Here is an 18,634-nt window from a genome sequence, read left to right on the forward strand (position 1 = left end):
CAAACACCCAAAAAAAAAAAAGGCTTTTTAACAAAGAATGTTTCTCATCTATAAGGACAGGAGTCTCATCGTATGAATTTTATCTTAATGACTCCAAATCCAATAAATTTACATAAAAGTTGACTTCTAACAATCTTAGTTTTCATACATCAACTCAAAAACACATTACTAACCCATGAAAAGAAAGATTGAAAAAAACCCAATCAAGAGACCAATATGAAATAAATGAAACAGTTCATGAGCAGCCAAGAACACAACTACCATCCCTGGATTAGGTGAAACGAGTCCAAAAATGGGAAAAGCAAGAAAATCAACACCACAACACACAAGCAATACCTGGAACGCCGCCCTCAGCCGCTTTGAACTCCGGTTCGAAGAGCCCGCCATGCCGAACGCTATACCTTTGTGCAAGACCGGACCGCCGTGAAACGCTAGGAGAAGAAGACAGAAACGATGATGAAGGGACCGCCGTGAAACGCTAGGTGAAGGAGGCAGAAGCGAAGAAGATGACCAGACCGGGAGTAGAAAACGAAAAGAAGAAGACGAGGCGGTTGGAATGGTAAGAGACGGCAAATATTATAAAAGCCGATTCATACCATAATTATCAACGCACAAGCCCATAAAATCTGCAAATAATTTAATGTAAATTAATATAACTTAATAAAGACACAACTAAAAAGACAACAAAACCCTCCCACACACCCACAAAGAGACGCACGTGCCTATAATGCAACATCCATCTCATCCATCCAAAATTTCAAATAGACGCACAGGATCAAGCCTTACCACCTTGTCTGCGAAAGATAACCTCACCATATTCAATATCTATATATATATATATTCTCATAAAATTGTGATCGTGGCACAATTGCTGATGTAATTGTTACGCCTAGCCATCTAAAGGCACGCGTGCGGCGGTTAACTCCGAGGAGAATTCGGTCTTTTTAGCATCACCTCACACGGAAATTCTCTTTCCTCTGTGGCTCTGTATGTCGTCAGCCCCCGGAACAGTCATTGACGGATATATATAGACGGAGAGAGGGAGTGAGAGAGAGAGAGAGAGAGAAAGTGAAGGAATGAGTAATGGAGGATAGCAATAAGCTGGAGAAGCAAATGGCAGTAGCAGAAGCTGCATCCAATCGGAATTCAATGGAAAACCCTAACACCTCGGGACAGCCGGCTCTTCCTGATAACAAAGTTTCCTCGAATAGCAGAGAAGAAGGAGAGCTCAGCGCCTCCGATGACGACGTAGTATTCTTCCTTTTCCTAAACCCTAGTTCCCCGTTTAACTTTCATGTTTTGAGCTCGTTACTGTCGGCGTTTATCGTGTTTTTTTTTTTTTTTTTTTTCTTCGTGTGTGTATATACGGGTTTCAGGCTGCTTGAGTTCTTTGCTTCAGTGTTCTCTTGATAGCTTCTTTTTCCTCGTTTGCTCCAATTTTATTTTGCGCATATTTTCTTTCCTTTTGTTTCAGCTACGCTCATTTGAATTTTTATAATGAATCAGAGAATAGGGAAATGAAAGGTTAAAGTTCCGCAATGATTTAGTTGTTGCTTTGTACCGTTGTTTTGCAGTTTGATTTTATTTTGCTCTAAGTGGCTTTTAAGTGTGAAATATTGTATTCTCTAATAGCCGATTCCAGATCTCAAAGAGTTTAGGGAATTCTGCGTGACAGGAAAATCAACATCTTAGCTCCACTTCTCTATTGGCTGGTGTCAATACTGCTCAAGTAAAGCCCATGGAAGTTGAGTTGGTTAAGGACTCTCAAGGTGTTGAGGCAGGTACATGCTCCAATGGCTTTTGTAAATTTGGAGATACAGATTTTGTCGTTTTGATGTCAATGATGCATGGCCTTACTTGACTTTGAGAGTGATCAATATAAGTTGGCTTCTTTGAATATGTTTTGTATCTTTATTTTATGTGATCCATTCATTATCCAATATCCATGCACTACTTCGTTCATTCTTAACTGAACAGGATTTGAATTCCAATCAAATAGGAAGATTTTGTAGTTGAGACCCGTCATTTTCCTGTTTAGACCTATTGTAAATCTTTTTCTGAATTCTTTATCAACTTATCCTTTGCTTCTTATATTTCTCTTCTTACCTGCAGGAAGGCATGTGTCTTCTAATCCATTGGCTAGTTCAAGTTCACAAGCTTCTCATGAGTCAAATTGCAATAAGAATTCTGATAAGAGTCGAGGCTCATTTGTTCCATTCGTAATAAGTTTTTCAGATGATGACAGTGGCAGCGACTCTGAAGATACTAGACAGAGAAAGATTTTGGCAACAGAAAGCAGGAGCCTATCTCTAGATAAAAGTAGGAAGCCACCACAAGCAGCAGTTGCTGTACGAAGACCTCAAAAATTAGAGAAAGTGATGAGAAATGAGGCAAAAATGACGAGAAAAATGCCCCATAGTCACACATTTGTTTCTTCGTTGCCTAAAATCAGTGGGACCACTTCTAAAAGTGGTGGATCATCACTTAATGTTGGAAATCGTAATAAATTTAAAAAGACAACTGGTCCATCTCTTGTACGTAATACAGATGCCATCTTGGACAATAGTAAACTACAAGATTTACGCCAGTTGATTGCTGTTCGGGAGAATCAATTGAAGCGTAAGTGTGCCCAGCAATCCAGGAATGTTAGCTCAACTAAATGTAGGGATCCTAGGGTTACAGTTACAAGCATTGCCATGACAAGTGTGCGTAGAGCCACTGATGGAGAAAATCTGCACCCTGAATTAAAAGAACCTAGCAACAAACTCCAAAGGATCAGTGAAGATTGTTCAAGCCAGATGGTTCAGAATGTCCAAGTCATAGATACAGCATTAGCATCAGAAAAGTCTATGTTAGAAAATTGTGGTCAACTTGGTCAATGTGATCGAAACAGTTGTAATGAAAAATTCCCCTCAGGGGAACCTTGCACAGGCCTTGGTTTACACCACAGTGAAAATGAGAATCATGGTTCTATTTTTTTGACAAAATTAGCTTCTGGTATGAAAAAGTGTGAACATATTATATTATATTTGAGGAGTTGAATACTTCCTTTGGTAACCACTCAAACTCTAAAGGATCGGTGTTTGTTGATTTATAGGTACAGATGTAGTCACGAGTCGAAGTCAAAGTGGATGGAAAACAAACCTGAGGGATCGTGTGATGGCATCAGAACAAGCTGCAGTTGCCAATAAATCAGTATGTTATATAGACTACCACAATATCTTATTTGGGATTCTTTATATTTTTGTTTGTCATATTCATGGTTGTGATGTTGGACAAGACACTTGTATCCATGTAATGGCACCACCGCACTAATGAGCGCTTGCTTAGATGTATAATGTAAAGCATTTGCTTAAGATTACATTAATCATTCCAATTTATTTCCCAACTGCCACTTTTTAAGGAATACAGAGGTGAAAACATTCAGAGAACTGTTTTTAAATACAGTACTATGTTATGCATTTTTTACAACAACATTCAAACTCCCATTTTTTTCTACCATTCACTACCTTATGTCCTTATATGGTACTTGTGTTTGTAAAGCTGATTGCATGTTATGGTGCATGATATAATTACTAGATTAAAAGGGGAAAGTTCATATGACTGACTGCTCCGTCTTCTAGAGTCTGGATTTGGCCCTTTATGCAGAGTGCTGCCCAAGTTACAGTAACACCCCTACTCCCTTTGCAAAAGGAAAAATACAAGAATGTTAGTGTGTGTGTTTGTTGTTGCCTACTTGTCTGTGTTTCATTGGATATATTGCCTGAGTATGATCAGATTATTGAGTGTGTAACACTGTGATGGAGTGTCCTAGAAGGAAAATACTCTTCATTTGAAGTTGGCCCCTAATGAACCCTCTTCCCTCCCACTCCCTCCCTGCCGAAAAAAAAAATACTAAAGTAAAAAGGGAAAGTGACAGGTTTGCCAACCCAAGGTATTAAGGAATAACACCTGTTAAGTGCCACAATAAGTAGATTGATTAGTTAAGAAGAGGAGAATAAATGGATTGCTGTGAACGACTAGCTAGTGTTATTTGTCCCCCGAACTAGTCCAACTAAGACCCACCGCTCACTCTATCTCAGGCAGAGTAACAGTCCTCTGTCTTATTAAGTGTAGAAGACTAGAAGTCTGGACCCCCTTACCTCATAAATTAGGGGATATTTATATTACAATTATCACAACTTACAAGGATTTGACCTTAGGTACTTACTATTACTACTTAGGGCTTAAGATACAAACCATGATCCTTGTCAGGCATGCATGTTGTTGACCGGTGCTTGGGTATGGGCTAGAGACCTAGGCCTTTTCTCCCTTTAGCCCTTGGTGGTTGATAGGGGCCAACCTGGGCCAGCCTTGCGTACTATATTCCGTCAGAAAGAGTTTACTTGGTATCAGTTTCTTGAGAAATTCTGTACCGAATTGTTTCAGTCATTTGGACTTTGTAATCAGCTATCAAATTCTCCTTCAGTCCTACACTCCTACTCCTTTTACCTTTGTGTTTTATCCTCTGGGAGTCTGGGTTTCTTCTTGAGACTGCCCTTCAGTAAGCAGGTTTATTTAGTTTTAGTTATTTAATTGCTGCTTTTATATCAAGTTCTGCAGCAGCGATTTCAAAACAAAAGGATATATCTCCTTCTCTGTATGCATGCAGCACTAAAATAGTTAAATCGGTCTCAGATCTGAGTTCAAATTCCTCTGTTGGTGAACTGACGGAGTTAATACTGATCTGCACTCAATTTCTTTGTGATCCCTTTCCTTATTTGGAAAATATGATGATTGAATGGTCATGAAGGATTGAGTATTTTCTTCTCTATGCCAACCTAGTGTTGTCATATGCTAATAAGTTTTCCTCTCTTCTCTATTGAAGACTGCCATTTCCAATTAGCATAGTCCTGTTTCACATGTGCGTATTAAATTACTGTAATATTCTTTTATTAAATTGATTTGAAATTTTTGTTGCACTGCATGTGGGCATGGTTCATTAATATATTTCCTACACCCTAAAATTGGTATTTCTCTCTACTTTCCTATCCTAAGAGTGAAGTGGAGTTGAAGGATCCTACAAAGCTTAGTAATCAATTCGTCCCTGAGCATGCTGGCAAGAGTTTAACAGGAAGAAGTGGCAGTCTTCAAGTCAGATCTAATGAAAGAAGTGGCAGTCTTCAAGTCAGATCTAATGAACAGCCACTTCAACTTGCAATACAGGATGTAAATCAGGTACAGCTTCCATGTTGTTGGCAGAACTATAGTAATTGATGCTGTGTCCTGAGCTATTTTTTTTCTTGAGAAAAGAATTATAAGCTATGCAGATTGGGAAAATGAAAGTTGAACTTAGGTTATTTTCTTGGGCTATGTTTGTTTTCTCTTGTACAGTTGTACTAATTCTCTGTTAGTTATCTATTATGGCCACTGTTCTAATTTTGTGTTCATTTTCTTAATTATTTTTTCCTTTTTGAGAATATTGAACTCCTTCCAAGCAACTTAAGACAGGCAAACATTTCTGGAAATAGCAGCATGGACTTGCAATCATTGTTGGATATGGAGGAATTGCATGATAAGGAACTTGAGGAGGCACAGGAGTATCGGCACAAGTGTGAAATTGAAGAAAGAAATGCACTTAAAGCTTATCGAAAGGCTCAGAAAGCCTTGATTGAGGCAAATGCTAGATGCTCTGCTCTATTTAGTAAAAGAGAAAAATACTCAGCACAGCTTCGAGTTCTTATGATAGAGAATCCAGATGTACTCTTTTCCACTGGATCTCAACTATCAACTGGAGGTGCGTTAAACCCCTCAACCACTTCTGGTGCTAATATGCCTTTGATACCCTCATCTTGCTGTCCTTCACAGCTTGCTTTCAATGGTAATGATGTGGACTTCCATTCTGGTTTTGATGCCCCTCAAAATGTATCGGACATGCATGTTGATAGGGATAAATTGGCTTCTGATCCCTTTAGTGAGCCTGATGTTAGTACATCTGAGCTTAATAAAGAAAATCATGAAGCACATGGCGTTTGTTTACAATCTGATGATGTTAGTATGTCTATGGAGGAGGAAGATGCGTATAGAAAATCTCCTCAGAACAGTTCAGAATATCAAGGGGAAGGGACATTTGGTGTCGCTCAGGGAAAGGAGGTAAACAATGGATCAGGAAGGCAATTACTTACTGATAGCTCTCAGGATTCTTTGTTACTTGAAGCATCTTTGAGATCTCAGCTCTTTGAAAGGTTAAAAATGAAAACTTTGCCTAAGAAATTGGACCAAAGTCACAGTGTGGAGCCTATGACTGAGAGTATGTTAGAAGTTGATGTTGGACAAAGGATGGGAATAAGTTCAGGCAACATATCATCATCTGAGGTAGAGAAGGAGAAAGAAAAAGCTTCTGATTTTCAAGGTATTCTTCCATTGGACATCTTCCTTCTGCTTTGGAATTTCTTGAGAAGATTATATGCAGGGGCTGAAATAATCTTGTATGCAAGTTAGTTTTAGTCAAAATGTTGTTTCTGAAGTAAATATAGTGCTTAGAGCAAAGCTATATATATATATATATATATATATATATATATATATATATATATATAGAGAGAGAGAGAGAGAGAGAGAGAGAGAGAGAGAGAGATCAAATCAATTTTGATATTACTGTCTGGATGACAAAGTTGAATTTTCTTCATTTCAATAACTGTTTATTTTATTCTCTCTCTCTCTCTTTCTCTCCTTCCTTTTCTCTTCGTTATTTTAATTTTGTCTATGACTTCCTAAATCCATTTTCCATTCAGAAAATTATGTTTCTGAAGTGTAAGGCCTGCATTTTGCATTTCTAAGAGATAATGATAGACAAAGCTCCTACTTAATATCTTATGCATGTGCCTGTCCTATAAAATGTCTGAGATATCTTTTTGATTCTGTTCATTTTTTTTCCCAGTATTTTCTGATAAGGCAGATGTAGAGTCTGATGTCCTTATTGAGATCAATGGCCATTGCAATAATGAAAAGTTTGGATCAAATTTTACACCTCCTTTATCCACCGATCATTTGGGCAGTTGCATTTCCATAGATGATCACCAATCACAATCATCAAGTTCTGCCACCTTCTCACTTCCTGCTTTAAGGAGTGCATTCTCTCACCTTAAGGTTTTAGGTCCCACTAATTCTGATCAACTACAGACTAGAAGTATGAATATCCAAGCTTCTCATGTTCATGATGAAAATGATGATGGGAATATGGGGAACATTATGGACACATATGCATCTGCTTCAATGGATCTTCGTTGCAACGTGAATGGTTCTTATTTCTGCAAATTTGCTATTGATCCACTTTGGCCACTTTGCATGTATGAGCTTCGGGGGAAATGCAACAATAATGAATGTACTTGGCAACATTTTAGGGACTACTCTTGTGAAAATAATGTGAACACTACTTGCAATAGCTCGGGTATGGAATTTGTAAGAAAGGTGTAACAGTAATTCTTTAGAATTTTATGATCAGTACATTACTTTCACATCTCTCTTTCTCTCTCTCTTTTTTTTTTTTATTCATTTATTTGTATTTTAATATGTAGATTTCAAGGATGGATCAGCAATTCACGGAGGGAAATTTTGTGCCACTAATTCTCTCACCATGTCACTTGATTGTCTACTATTGGCTCCCCCAACTTATCTGGTTGGCTTTAATGTTCTCAAAACTGATTTACACTCGTGTAAATCTATAGGGGCTCAAAGTTTTTCTCAGCACCAGCTGAAGTGTTACAGTGGCTTCTTGGTTCTTTCAAGTCTGCTTCCAACTGACCTGGCTTCAAAAGAGCCATTTTTGCATGGCAGTGAAGCTCGTGTCGAGGTCCATGGGGGTTGGAATAGGCAGTTACTCTATTTTCACAGCAGAAATGGAACCTTGGTTTGTCACAATAATCTTTTCTTTTCATTGTCACCTTATTATTAAATCTGTGAATAGAAAAAATGGGAAACAAACATCATTTTCGCTCCTCTTCCCTGGCCCTAGTTAGCCTCCAAACATCTCTATTTTCATTTCTATTATGAGCTACTTGTGTGATTTTTGCTGGAAAGCTGAAACTTGATTATATTTCAGATGTAAAGGTACCTTCACACAGATTAGACTGTCTTTTTAGTTGAGAAGAACTAAATATTTTAATTTATTTCTTTATTTTAAAGGGGAAGAAATTCTATTCACATGAATTGTATGTTTATTTGCAACCTCAATTTATTTAGTTATTTACTTGTGTGTTTCACTCTATGCTTCTTAGATCTCAAATCTATGGAATCTCATATACTTCTCATCTTTGATCACAAATTCTGACTTAACTTATTCCTTCATTTTTATGTTGCATCAATCTGGGCAATCTGTTAAAGGTTTCTCTTGGTAGACTATTTTGATAGGATCCCACATTGGCTCCACAAGAGATTGTGGACTGGTACTTAAGTTGGGGCCAAACCTCCACTCATGAGCTAGCTTTTGTGGTGGAATTAGGGTCTTGGCTTGAGTATCGTATCATTTGGTGCTCTTATTGAAAGGCCGGAGTGTGGTGGGAAAGGGCTACCTGGAAGAGGGCTAGGTGCTTGATAAGGTTAAAAGGGAACCGAGAAGAGTCCGGAGTGAAAGCTATCTAGAGTGAAGCCATCTACTCATCCGGTGCCGCCTAGCAGAGGGGGCGACCTAGAAAAGGGCTACCTGGTTCTTGATAAGGTCCGGAGTGAAGCCATCCAAAGGGGAAAGGGTTATCTGGTGCCTAGAAGAGTCCGGAGTGTGAGCCGTCTAGAGTAAGCCACCGCGGAGGTCGGCTTCTCAAGGGGTGGGCAATGATACGATCCCACATCGGCTCCACAAGAGATTGTGGAGTGGTACTTAAGTTGGGGCCAAACCTCCACTCATGAGCTAGCTTTTGTGGTGGAGTTAGGGTCTTGGCTTGAGTATCGTATCATATTTTTATCCAATTCTGACAGTATTACTCCTCAAATATTCAATCTATGATAATTTTTTAATCAATTCAAGGTATTGTTAGTAAGGCCTTTGAATTGACAATTGGTAATCCTTTTAGTTATATTCTCTTCAAGTAATCACATTAATTTTTCTCTTGATTTCTACTTTTGGGTTTTGAATCTGTAGGTGTATAGTATTCAATTTGAATTTATCATTTCTTTGCCTATATTTGCTGTTTCCGTTCATGCTTAGTTCTAGTTCTTTCTTAAATTTCATTGTTCTTTATTAGGTATTTTGAATCAACTTATGAGCTTTTGCCCAAGGTATCTTTCTTTTTGCAAATAACTGTAGCATGTGCTTGGTTTTGCTAACACTTTACTTTGGTTGTGTATTACCAGGTCGAAGGTGACCGGCAATTTTCTGACAATGACCAATCCGTAGAATTGGCTCTTCTTAGTCTCTGCCAGGAGGCTAATAAAAGCAAAGGCCGAATAGAGGTATTTTGTCTATTGAAAATTGTCCAATATATTTCATTGAGGAGTTCCATGATCTCATGAACTTTATGATACATGTAGGCTCTTAAAGTGCTTTCTCGTGCTATTGAAGCTGATCCTACCTCAGCACTTCTCTGGATTGTTTACTTGTTGATTTACTATAGCAATCAAAAATGCATTGGAAAGGATGACATGTTCCAATATGCGGTATGTCTATTTTTTTGGGTGAAATAGTACTATGAAGCAGTGGCTATGCCAGTTTGCTTTAGTTAGGCCATTATAAAATATAAATGACTTTCCCATACCATTTTTTTGCCTTACATTCTCAATTTTATGGAAGTCAAAGATTGGGTTTTTTATCTTATAAAATAATCAGTACTCTCATTTTATATGCCCCAACTTGCTTCTGATGGTCAACTTAACTTTGACTAATTTTTAAAATGTCTTTAATTTTTGGATTTAAACTTTTTTAGTCGGATATTTTTGAATTTCTAAGATTAAGAAAATGGTATTGGGGCAAATGAAGTGGTTTGTATGCAGTTGTTTGAGCATTTTGACCTGTATCTATGTAATTTTTTCTTGTGGGGTCATTTTACTGTTTCATAATTGCTAGCATAATTACATGGTGAATTATATTACACATATTAGGTTTTTAAAAAATTGGCTGCACGCCTGTACCTGCTTGATCCTTACTGGAATTGCCCCTGCCAAGTGCTATGAAGAGGTTAATTTTAGCTGGCCTGAGATTTCCATATTTTTAGTTACTCAAATTCGTTACTCAAACTGATAGAAGCAGTCATGTAGAATGGGGTCACTCTTTTGACATTTTGAGACAGCTTTGAGAATTCACCAAGTCTATTTTCTATTTCATTCATAAGCCTTTACCTTGGAGTTTTCTACTGCTCTCTTTTCTTTTGAAATGAAAGGTGCCCATTGTTTTCATCTCTTGATTTCTTTAACATATTTTTTAATTTTCTTTTCCTAGTTATTCCTTATTTGTTAAGAGTAGTTTCTATTTGCTTTTTGATTTTCCTTCAGGAATCCAGTGTTTTTGAATTTATTCACTTTTGACATGATGCATATGCGTTTCTATTCTACTTCACAGGTCGAGCATAATGAAGAAGCATATGAACTCTGGGTTTTATATATTAATAGTCGGGAAATGCTTGATGAGCGGTTGACTGCATATGATGCTGCAATATCTGCACTTTGCCGTCATGCATCTACATCTAACAGAGCCACCCCTTTTGCCAGTGAATGCATCTTGGACATTGTTTTGCAGATGATGAATTTTTTATGCATGTCTGGCAATGCCAAAAAAGCTATTGAGAAGATCCATGAGCTCTTTCCCACAACAAAGGGATCTGACAAGGCACATCAATTGTTTCTCCCTGATATAGTTATGTGCTTAGCAATTTCAGATAAATGTATTTTCTGGGTGTGCTGTGTGTACATGGTTGTGTATAGGAGATTGCCAAATGCTATAGTCAAACAGCTTGAATGCCAGAAAGAACTTTCTGCTATAGAGTGGTCATCTACTCAGTTAACAGCTGATGAGAAGCAGCAAGCAGTTTCCTTGATGGAATTAGCTGTAGATTCTTTAGCATTGTATATTGATAGAGAATCTCTTGAAAATGAATCAAATCTAAGAGCAGCACATCTCTTTGCTCTCAATCATGTTAGGTGTATTGCAGTGCTTGAAGGCCTAGAGTGTAGTAGGAATTTGCTGGAGAGATATATCAAGCTTTACCCATCTTGTTTGGAACTTGTTTTGATGTCAGCTCGGCTAGAACATGATTTTTGTAATTCGAGTTATGAAGGATTTGAAGAAGCTTTAGATAACTGGCTGGATGAAGTTCCTGGAGTCCAGTGTATTTGGAATCAGTATGCTGAATGTGCATTCAGAGATGGCAGACTGGATGTTGTGAAGGAAGTAATGGATAGATGGCTCCAGTCTTTAGATAGAATAGTCAGCAAGGGCTCCAATGATTCACCCCAGTTGGCTTCAGTCTCAGATGTGCATTCTTGGCTTTCTGGTTCTAGCCAGAATGACATTGTATTCGGGCTACTCAATTCTGCTATCTATAAGCTACTGCAAAATGATCAGACTGAATCTCGGCTGGCTTTAGATAGGGCATTGGGTTCTGCTAATCATGAGAATTATAGTCACTGTGTGAGAGAGCTCATCTTGTTCCTGACAGCAGATAGCTTGCAATGCAATGATTGTACTCGTGTTGGGAGCGCTTTACAAGTTCTGAGAGGCTACCTGTTTGATACTCGTGCTTCCCTTGCCTCTGAACCATTGTCCAGAAAGTTCATCCAGAATATCAAGAAACCAGGACTCAAGCAACTAGTTGGAAAATTGTTGAGCCCTGTTCCCTCGGACCCCTCGCTAGTAAACTCGATTCTTGAAGTGTTGTTCGGTCCAACTCTCTTACCTCACACGTATAGTAAGTTGAGTGATATGGTAGACTTGGTTGAAAGTTTAATGGAGATTCTTCCTTCTAACTATCACTTAGCAATTTCTGTCTGCAAATGGCTAAGCAGGGTAAGCAACACCACATCTTTATCTGCGAACGTTTCCTTTTGGGCGAGTTCTCTCTTGTCAAATGCACTCTTGCAAGCCATTCCCGTAGCAGCGGAGCACGTATGGGTGGAAGCTGCAAATCTTCTGCGTAGCATGACAAACTCCCTGGCCATATCCATCAATTTTCATAGGAGAGCCTTATCGATATATCCATTCTCAATCAATCTTTGGAAATCTTATGTCAACCTATCTATGGCCACAGGAGATGCAGAGTCGGTGAAAGAAGCTGCAAGAGAGAAGGGTATTGACCTGGATTAACTACTGATGTAGTGGTGCAATGCCAGCTGATTTTAACATATAGTGAAGTGAAGCAAATTTTGGTTATTGTTTTGTTTGCGTTTGATAGATCAATATAGGCGGTAAATGGAAGGTATAGACATGACAGCAAAGGTGGTGGGTGTACACAGGAAACATAAATAGCTAACAACTTGGGTAATGTTGTTTTGGAGACAGGCTCAATCTCTCCAACTGTTCTCTCATTGCCTGGAGAATAAAGGGGTAAAATTTGAGTCAGTTTGGTGTTTGTCTCGAAATATTGGATTACTAATGACTAGACCAGATATTAAACTTCATTTTCCATACTTGTCTCTCTTCAATTGGATGTGGAGTTAATAATACACAATTTAGTCTTCGACTATAGTAATTCTTCTTGATTTAGTCATAAATGTCTTTTTGTGTATAATTGGATTATCGATTTTGATAGTTTTACCTAATTGAGTTCTCAATTGTTAGAATCAAGGATTAAATTGAAAAGAACCATTATAGTCGATGACTAAATTGGGTAGTAACATTCCCCAAAAGTGTATATTACAATTATTTGAAAACAATAACACTATTATAATGAACAACAGCTTAGAAAGTTACAGAAAATCATGTGGATGTGACCTGGGCAGCTCTACCTTTCAATTCAAAGACACTGTAATATCCTTGTTGAAGCCTTGAACTACTTGTGGTTGTTTATGATCAATTGGAAGTGCATCATTATTATCTGGTGAAGTTTGATCCTTGGATTTACCCCATATAACTAGGTACAATCCAACAAGAACAACTACTGCTCCCAAAACCCTTCATTATAATAAAGGTGTATCATCTCATGTCAGAAACATTATTATTTACTTATTTCCCAGAAAGCAAACAGAAGATGAGATGCTGTGCTGTATACCTTCCCATATATAATTTCTCAGAAAGCACAAAGGAGCCAATGATGGCGACGAGAACCATGGATAGGGGATTAAAGGCAGTAACAAAAACAGGTCCTTTTACCTTCATTATTATCCCATATATGTAATACACAGCCCCTGACCTCACTAACCCCTGCATCATCAGTTCATACACTGTTATCCAAAAACATTAATATAGCAAAGAATCAATAACTGCATTTATTTACTCCCTAGTTTTTTTTATAGTATGCCCGCCACATATTGAGTTTATGAAAGTAGTGTAGTAAAAATAGATGAAAGAGAATTTAGATTTTACGTGATAAACATAAGTTAAGAGTGTCATATCCCATTGTAGAGACCAAACGGAAGCATTTCCCCTCTCGACTATTAACGTCAAAATACTGCATTGTAGCGACCCTATTGTGCATATCAAAGTAGTGAGAGAGAGCCCGGCAGGGTATGACTTGATCATATTTGCCTATTAAGACAACAAAACATCAATTATTAGTTTTTTGTTTTTTTTTTTTTTTGTTTTTTTTACAAAACATTTTAAATAATGTTATATTGTAGCTTTATCTTTAGACAATGAATTAAAAAATTGGCTGTTGTTTACTTGTTTGGTGCCTTAACTAAAATTTTATTCAGGAGATCGAATAGTAAAATTAAAGATGACAGAGCAGATAAACTAGTGACAATAAGATTAAAAAAAATTGATTGTTCCAATTACCTTGCTTCCACTAAACATTTACCTCTCTAAATTAAAATTCATGATATTGAAGCAGTAACCGCTTCAACCAAATTTAATCTAAAAAAAATCCTTTAGAGAATTATTAAGACGTTCCCACTCGCCCAAAATCAGCCTAAGGGGCTTGAATAAAAACATGATTTAATGAATTTAAAACTTTCACATAATTTTAAAAAAGGCGTTTTGGCAATTAGTAGTCGATAGCCGATAGGTGATAGTTGTTTTGACTAACAAGTAATATTAGTAGTTTGTAGGGAGAGTTAATACCTTCCGAGGTCTTTCGAGTATAGTGGTTTTGCCACGTTTAGTCCTAAACTTTCAAATTGACCATCTGTGGTCCTTCGACTTTCAAATTTAACCATCTATGGTCCAAGTTAACCACCCATGGTCCTTCGACTATTAAATTTTAATCATCCATGGTCCTTTTAAGAGGACCACGATTGGTTAAATTTTGAAACTTGAAGGACCATGTGTGGTTAACTTGGACCATGTGTGGTTAACTTGGACCACGAATGGTTAAATTTGAAAGTCGAAGCACCACAAATGGTCAATTTGAAAGTTTAGGACTAAACGTGGCAAAACTACTATACTCGGAGGACCTCAAATGGTATTAACTCTTTGTAGGGACATGGACCGATCCAGAAATTTTCTTCCGTGGAGGCGAAAGAAAAATAAAATGGAACACTTAGAGGCAGATCCATAAATATTGTTGACTAGAAATTTAAAAAAAAATACATTAAAACGTGATAAAAAAACATTCAAAACAAAGGCCATGTTTGGTAAATGGTTGTTGGCTGTTATCTGATTGGATTAATTAGAGGGTATAATTAGTTGATAACATTAGCTGATTGTAAAAAGGTGTTTGGTAAATTAGCTGTTAGCTGATAGCTGTTTGGTATAATTCTTTTATCGAAAAGCTAATTGAAAAAGTTATTTTGAGTAGTTTTTTGAATTTTAGCATTTTGAAGCACAAAAAGCTAATTGACCAAACACTTATATTAATTTTTAAACCAAGCCAAACAACTAATAGTGGTCAAATGAGTCAAAATTGGCCTATTAGCTAACTATTTTACCAAACAGGGCCAAAAACATAATTCAAATAGAAATTAAATTATAAATTACTCATCTCAATATTAATATTTTAAAAAAAACCCAATAATGTTATATATAAAGAATCCAATTAGAATTAGAAATTAATCTCATAATCCACAATTATAATCTCACTATTAATATTTAAAAAGCCCAAAAAATAAAATATAGAAAATCAATGCTGTAAATTTCAAACCCAAGACACTTCACACACTATCATAAACCAAACCACCTAAGCTAACTCATCCTTTGGTTAAATTTTTGTGCATATGATATTTATACACGTTTAGTAGTTATATATAAGGGACCTATTCATACAATATATATAAAGGGAATGAGGTGGGGGAGAGGGGGGCAGCAAACCCCACTGCCCCCATTGTAGATCTGCCCCTGCGTAGGAATGTATTTAACAAATTAACTATGTACAATTAGTAGATTACATGTAAAATGATTTATATGGAGATGCATTTAATCTTTATTTATTTAAATGTGCTTATTTTTTTATTTTAGATATTAAGTTTAAATAAATTTAATAAATATTATTGGAAAAATGACCATTTTAATAAAACCCAAACCAACTGAATGGTGGTAATCAAATATATTATCAAACCCTCATTTTAGTGACTTGGTTAAGTTAAACAGTTAAGATTGTTAGATTAATAAATTTTTAATTGATAAGTCATTTAGCAATTAAACACCCAAAACATGTGTACCTGAAGAATTATAAATATGGCTGTGCTACAGCAGCTCCCAGCGAGCAAGAGCGTGGCCTTAATGGGATTACTATGTTGATTCAAAACATGCTGAGCAGAATGAGATACGACGTCATTTGAGTGCTTGGTCCAGGGCAATAAGATGATGGGTCCCTTCACAAGCGTCATTATCATGGCCCCACCAATTGCTGACGCTGTTCCAACTATCTTTGCCTGGCTATGCAAATTCCTAATCTTCACTTTCTCAAGCCTACACTTAAAAAAAAGTTATTTCCTATATAATTTTTTTTTTTTTTAAATATTATGTTTGAAGTGACACTAATATAAGGTTATGTTTGGTAACATAATTAACTTATTAGTCAATTTTGACTTATTTAACCATTATTATTAGCTTTTTGATTTGGTTAAACAACCATATTAGTGTTTGATTAATTAGTTTTTTGTAACACTTTATTGTTCTAAAACGCTAAAATTTAAAAAGTTACTCAAATTAGTTTTTTTTTTTCGATTAACTTTTTGAGAAAGTTATTTTATATGTAATCATCTTTTTTCTAATAGCAAATTTACCAAACATCGAATCTTTCTACAATCAGTTAATGCTATCAATTAGTCAAAGTCACTAACTCAATCAGCTAATAACTATTTACCAATTATCTCAAATTCTTTTTCCTGCATATTATGCTGATATCTTGATTTTGCGAGATGAAATTGATTAATGATATGATGCATATTAACATACCTAAAGATCCAAGCTAACAAAAATGTCATGGCGGGAATAAGGTTTAACATTGTCACTGAAATCGTCGCCGTTGTGTACCTCATTCCTACGTAATACAAATTCAAGTTGAGTTGCCTGCACATATATGCACCAATTTAATAACCATATTATAATATAGTGTAATGTGTTGTCGTAAAATCTTCAATAAAATTAAAAACAAAATTTATATAACGTTCGTTCTCTATTACTATTGTTAAGTATAGATTCTCGAGTCTGTATTGAACTCAATTCGAATTAGTATTGCATTAGAGAAGATATCAGGTGTTGTATTAAGTATAGATTCTGGAGTGTGTATTGAACTGAATTCGAATTAGTATCGCATTAGAGAAAATATTGGGTGTTGTATAAAAATAATGATAGGAGAAAATAGAGAAATAAATATTTTAATTACTCTAATAAGGCAAGCAACACTATCTTGAAGAATATGGAGGTGGTCATTGTAGGCCTCGTTTTCCTGTATCAAAGAATCACCCATAGAATGTTAAAAATCAGAATACATAACATATAGAATACAAATCTTATTTCTTGATAATGATGATTAAAAAAAAAAGTAAAATTATAATATGTATATTTTTGAAATGTAAAATTTAAATCTTAAATCATTATATGTCGTGATTTTATTGAAGGAAGAAAATGAAAGAAATAAAATTAATTTTTTTTTTCATGTGGTTGAAAAAAAAATGATATTGTCTTTTAACGAGGAAACTTGTGATATTAGTAATTTTTTATTGGATATGATGTAAAGGACGCACAAGAATGATGCATGTAATAATTAATCTAGCTTAAGGTTGGGTATCAATGCAAAATATGTTTAAGAGAGATTAATGGCTTGTTTTATGAGTACTATTGATTTTTTTACAATGTAGTATCTGTCTATACATGCTTTCTCAATCTATTGAAGCAGAAAAAGTCAATGTCCCTACTGGGATTTGAATTTATGATCTCCAATTTAGGAGAGCCACAGTTATGTACTCACTTGATCACTAGAAAAATGTAACATGTATCTTTATGGTTTATGGCTCTAAATATCACTTATTAAAGATCATGGTGCGACAGAAATAATCTGGAATGATTCATGGTGCGGGATGACACTTTAGCTTAAAAATAAAGAATAGAAAGTGAAAAATAAATATTATGGTTTATGGCTCTAAATATCACTTATTAAAGATCATGGTGCGGCATGAATAATCCAAAATTGTTCATGGTGCGGGATGACACTTTAGTCAAAAAATAAAGAATAGAAAGTGAAAAATAAAATAAAATAAAAAGGGGTCGGAGAATTGAAGTAAATGTCAAAAAAGATACCTTTCTAAAAATAGAGCGAAAGGAGCAAAGATAACAGCGGCGATGGCATTTCGGTAGAAGGAGAAAGTGAAAGGATTCATCCCTTGATTAAGAGCAGCCTTTGAAAGGATGGCGGAGCCTGCACTGGTGACCTGCAAGAACATCACTCCCAAATATGGCTTTGCATCATTATTTAACCACTTCACAACTCTCTCATTTCTCATCATTATATTTTTTATTAGCTCTTTTTATTCCCCCCTACTTTATGATCATAATCTCTTGGAAGGTTGGCCTATTAATAGAATGAAAAATGCCGACATGCATACCCATCTCAATTGATTTTGGGTGATAAATTGTGGACAATGACACAAGATTGATCTTAGTAGTCGGACTATGAGAGTTTTACCTAATGTAGTAAATATTAATAACTGGCATTGGTCCTACCAACTCTCAAGTCTCATCTAATAAACTGTTGAGTTATTGTGTTTTACACCTCTACTATCCAATCATTATTGTGTTTTACACCTCTACTATCCAATCATTATTGTGTGGACCATACTATAAAATAATGTACATTTAGTATATTAAAAATGTGCATTGTATTCAGGAGAAATATATTACTTGAGTATTAAAAGTACATTATTTTGTATGATTTACATTCAATACACAAATAATGTACTTTTAGTATATTAAAATGTACTTTGTGTTATAGTCCACACAATAATTTGCCTCTACTATCCTCTTGGGTCGATGTGTGGTGGCTTTAGGCAAGTAAATTTCACTTTTTGTGGACAATACTGAAAAATATTGCTCACCCTACCCATTATTTATTACACTTTCACTATTATTACACTT

General features: G+C 35.9%; 2 protein-coding genes across 4 annotated transcripts; one reads left to right on the plus strand and one right to left on the minus strand.

Moving 5' to 3' along the window:
- The first annotated feature begins 941 nt into the window (after positions 1 to 941).
- LOC109187173 lies at positions 942 to 12,667 on the plus strand. Of its 3 annotated transcripts, XM_019337294.1 has the most exons (12): positions 942 to 1,248; positions 1,676 to 1,781; positions 2,113 to 2,997; positions 3,098 to 3,195; positions 5,038 to 5,119; positions 5,153 to 5,217; positions 5,458 to 6,391; positions 6,920 to 7,429; positions 7,557 to 7,888; positions 9,328 to 9,426; positions 9,505 to 9,630; positions 10,529 to 12,667. In XM_019337294.1, the coding sequence occupies exons 1-12, from the start codon at positions 1,084 to 1,086 to the stop codon at positions 12,266 to 12,268; spliced, it is 5,142 nt and encodes a 1,713-aa protein (XP_019192839.1). In that variant the 5' UTR covers positions 942 to 1,083; the 3' UTR covers positions 12,269 to 12,667. The 3 variants fall into 3 exon arrangements, with proteins under 3 accessions (XP_019192839.1, XP_019192838.1, XP_019192840.1); XM_019337293.1 differs by having other exon boundaries at positions 5,038 to 5,217; XM_019337295.1 differs by having other exon boundaries at positions 1,182 to 1,248; positions 1,475 to 1,781; positions 5,038 to 5,217.
- A 112-nt stretch (positions 12,668 to 12,779) lies between these two features.
- Positions 12,780 to 18,036, minus strand: LOC109187174 (WAT1-related protein At2g39510-like). The gene is made up of 7 exons (XM_019337296.1): positions 17,801 to 18,036; positions 16,887 to 16,949; positions 16,457 to 16,570; positions 15,718 to 15,967; positions 13,487 to 13,648; positions 13,173 to 13,324; positions 12,780 to 13,075 (listed from the first exon to the last, which is right to left on the minus strand). Exons 1-7 carry the CDS (start codon positions 18,004 to 18,006, stop codon positions 12,913 to 12,915), a joined length of 1,110 nt encoding a protein of 369 aa, XP_019192841.1. The 5' UTR covers positions 18,007 to 18,036; the 3' UTR covers positions 12,780 to 12,912.
- Between the last annotated feature and the right edge of the window lie 598 nt (positions 18,037 to 18,634).

The sequence above is a fragment of the Ipomoea nil genome, unplaced genomic scaffold, assembly GCF_001879475.1.
Source record: "Ipomoea nil cultivar Tokyo-kokei standard unplaced genomic scaffold, Asagao_1.1 scaffold1418, whole genome shotgun sequence".
Lineage (NCBI taxonomy): Eukaryota > Viridiplantae > Streptophyta > Magnoliopsida > Solanales > Convolvulaceae > Ipomoea > Ipomoea nil.

Excerpts from the sequence above, each read along its gene's own strand:
- LOC109187173 (XM_019337293.1), top strand. The coding sequence starts at position 1,084 with ATGGAGGATAGCAATAAGCTGGAGAAGCAAATGGCAGTAGCAGAAGCT. Across the intron at positions 1,249-1,675 it reads TCAGCGCCTCCGATGACGAC|GAAAATCAACATCTTAGCTC; the intron begins GTAGTATTCTTC and ends TCTGCGTGACAG. Across the intron at positions 5,218-5,457 it reads CAATACAGGATGTAAATCAG|AATATTGAACTCCTTCCAAG; the intron begins GTACAGCTTCCA and ends TTCCTTTTTGAG.
- LOC109187174 (XM_019337296.1), bottom strand. The coding sequence starts at position 18,006 with ATGATGAGAAATGAGAGAGTTGTGAAGTGGTTAAATAATGATGCAAAG. Across the intron at positions 13,649-15,717 it reads CCATATTTATAATTCTTCAG|GCAAATATGATCAAGTCATA; the intron begins GTACACATGTTT and ends TTGTCTTAATAG. Across the intron at positions 13,076-13,172 it reads GAGAAATTATATATGGGAAG|GGTTTTGGGAGCAGTAGTTG; the intron begins GTATACAGCACA and ends ATTATAATGAAG.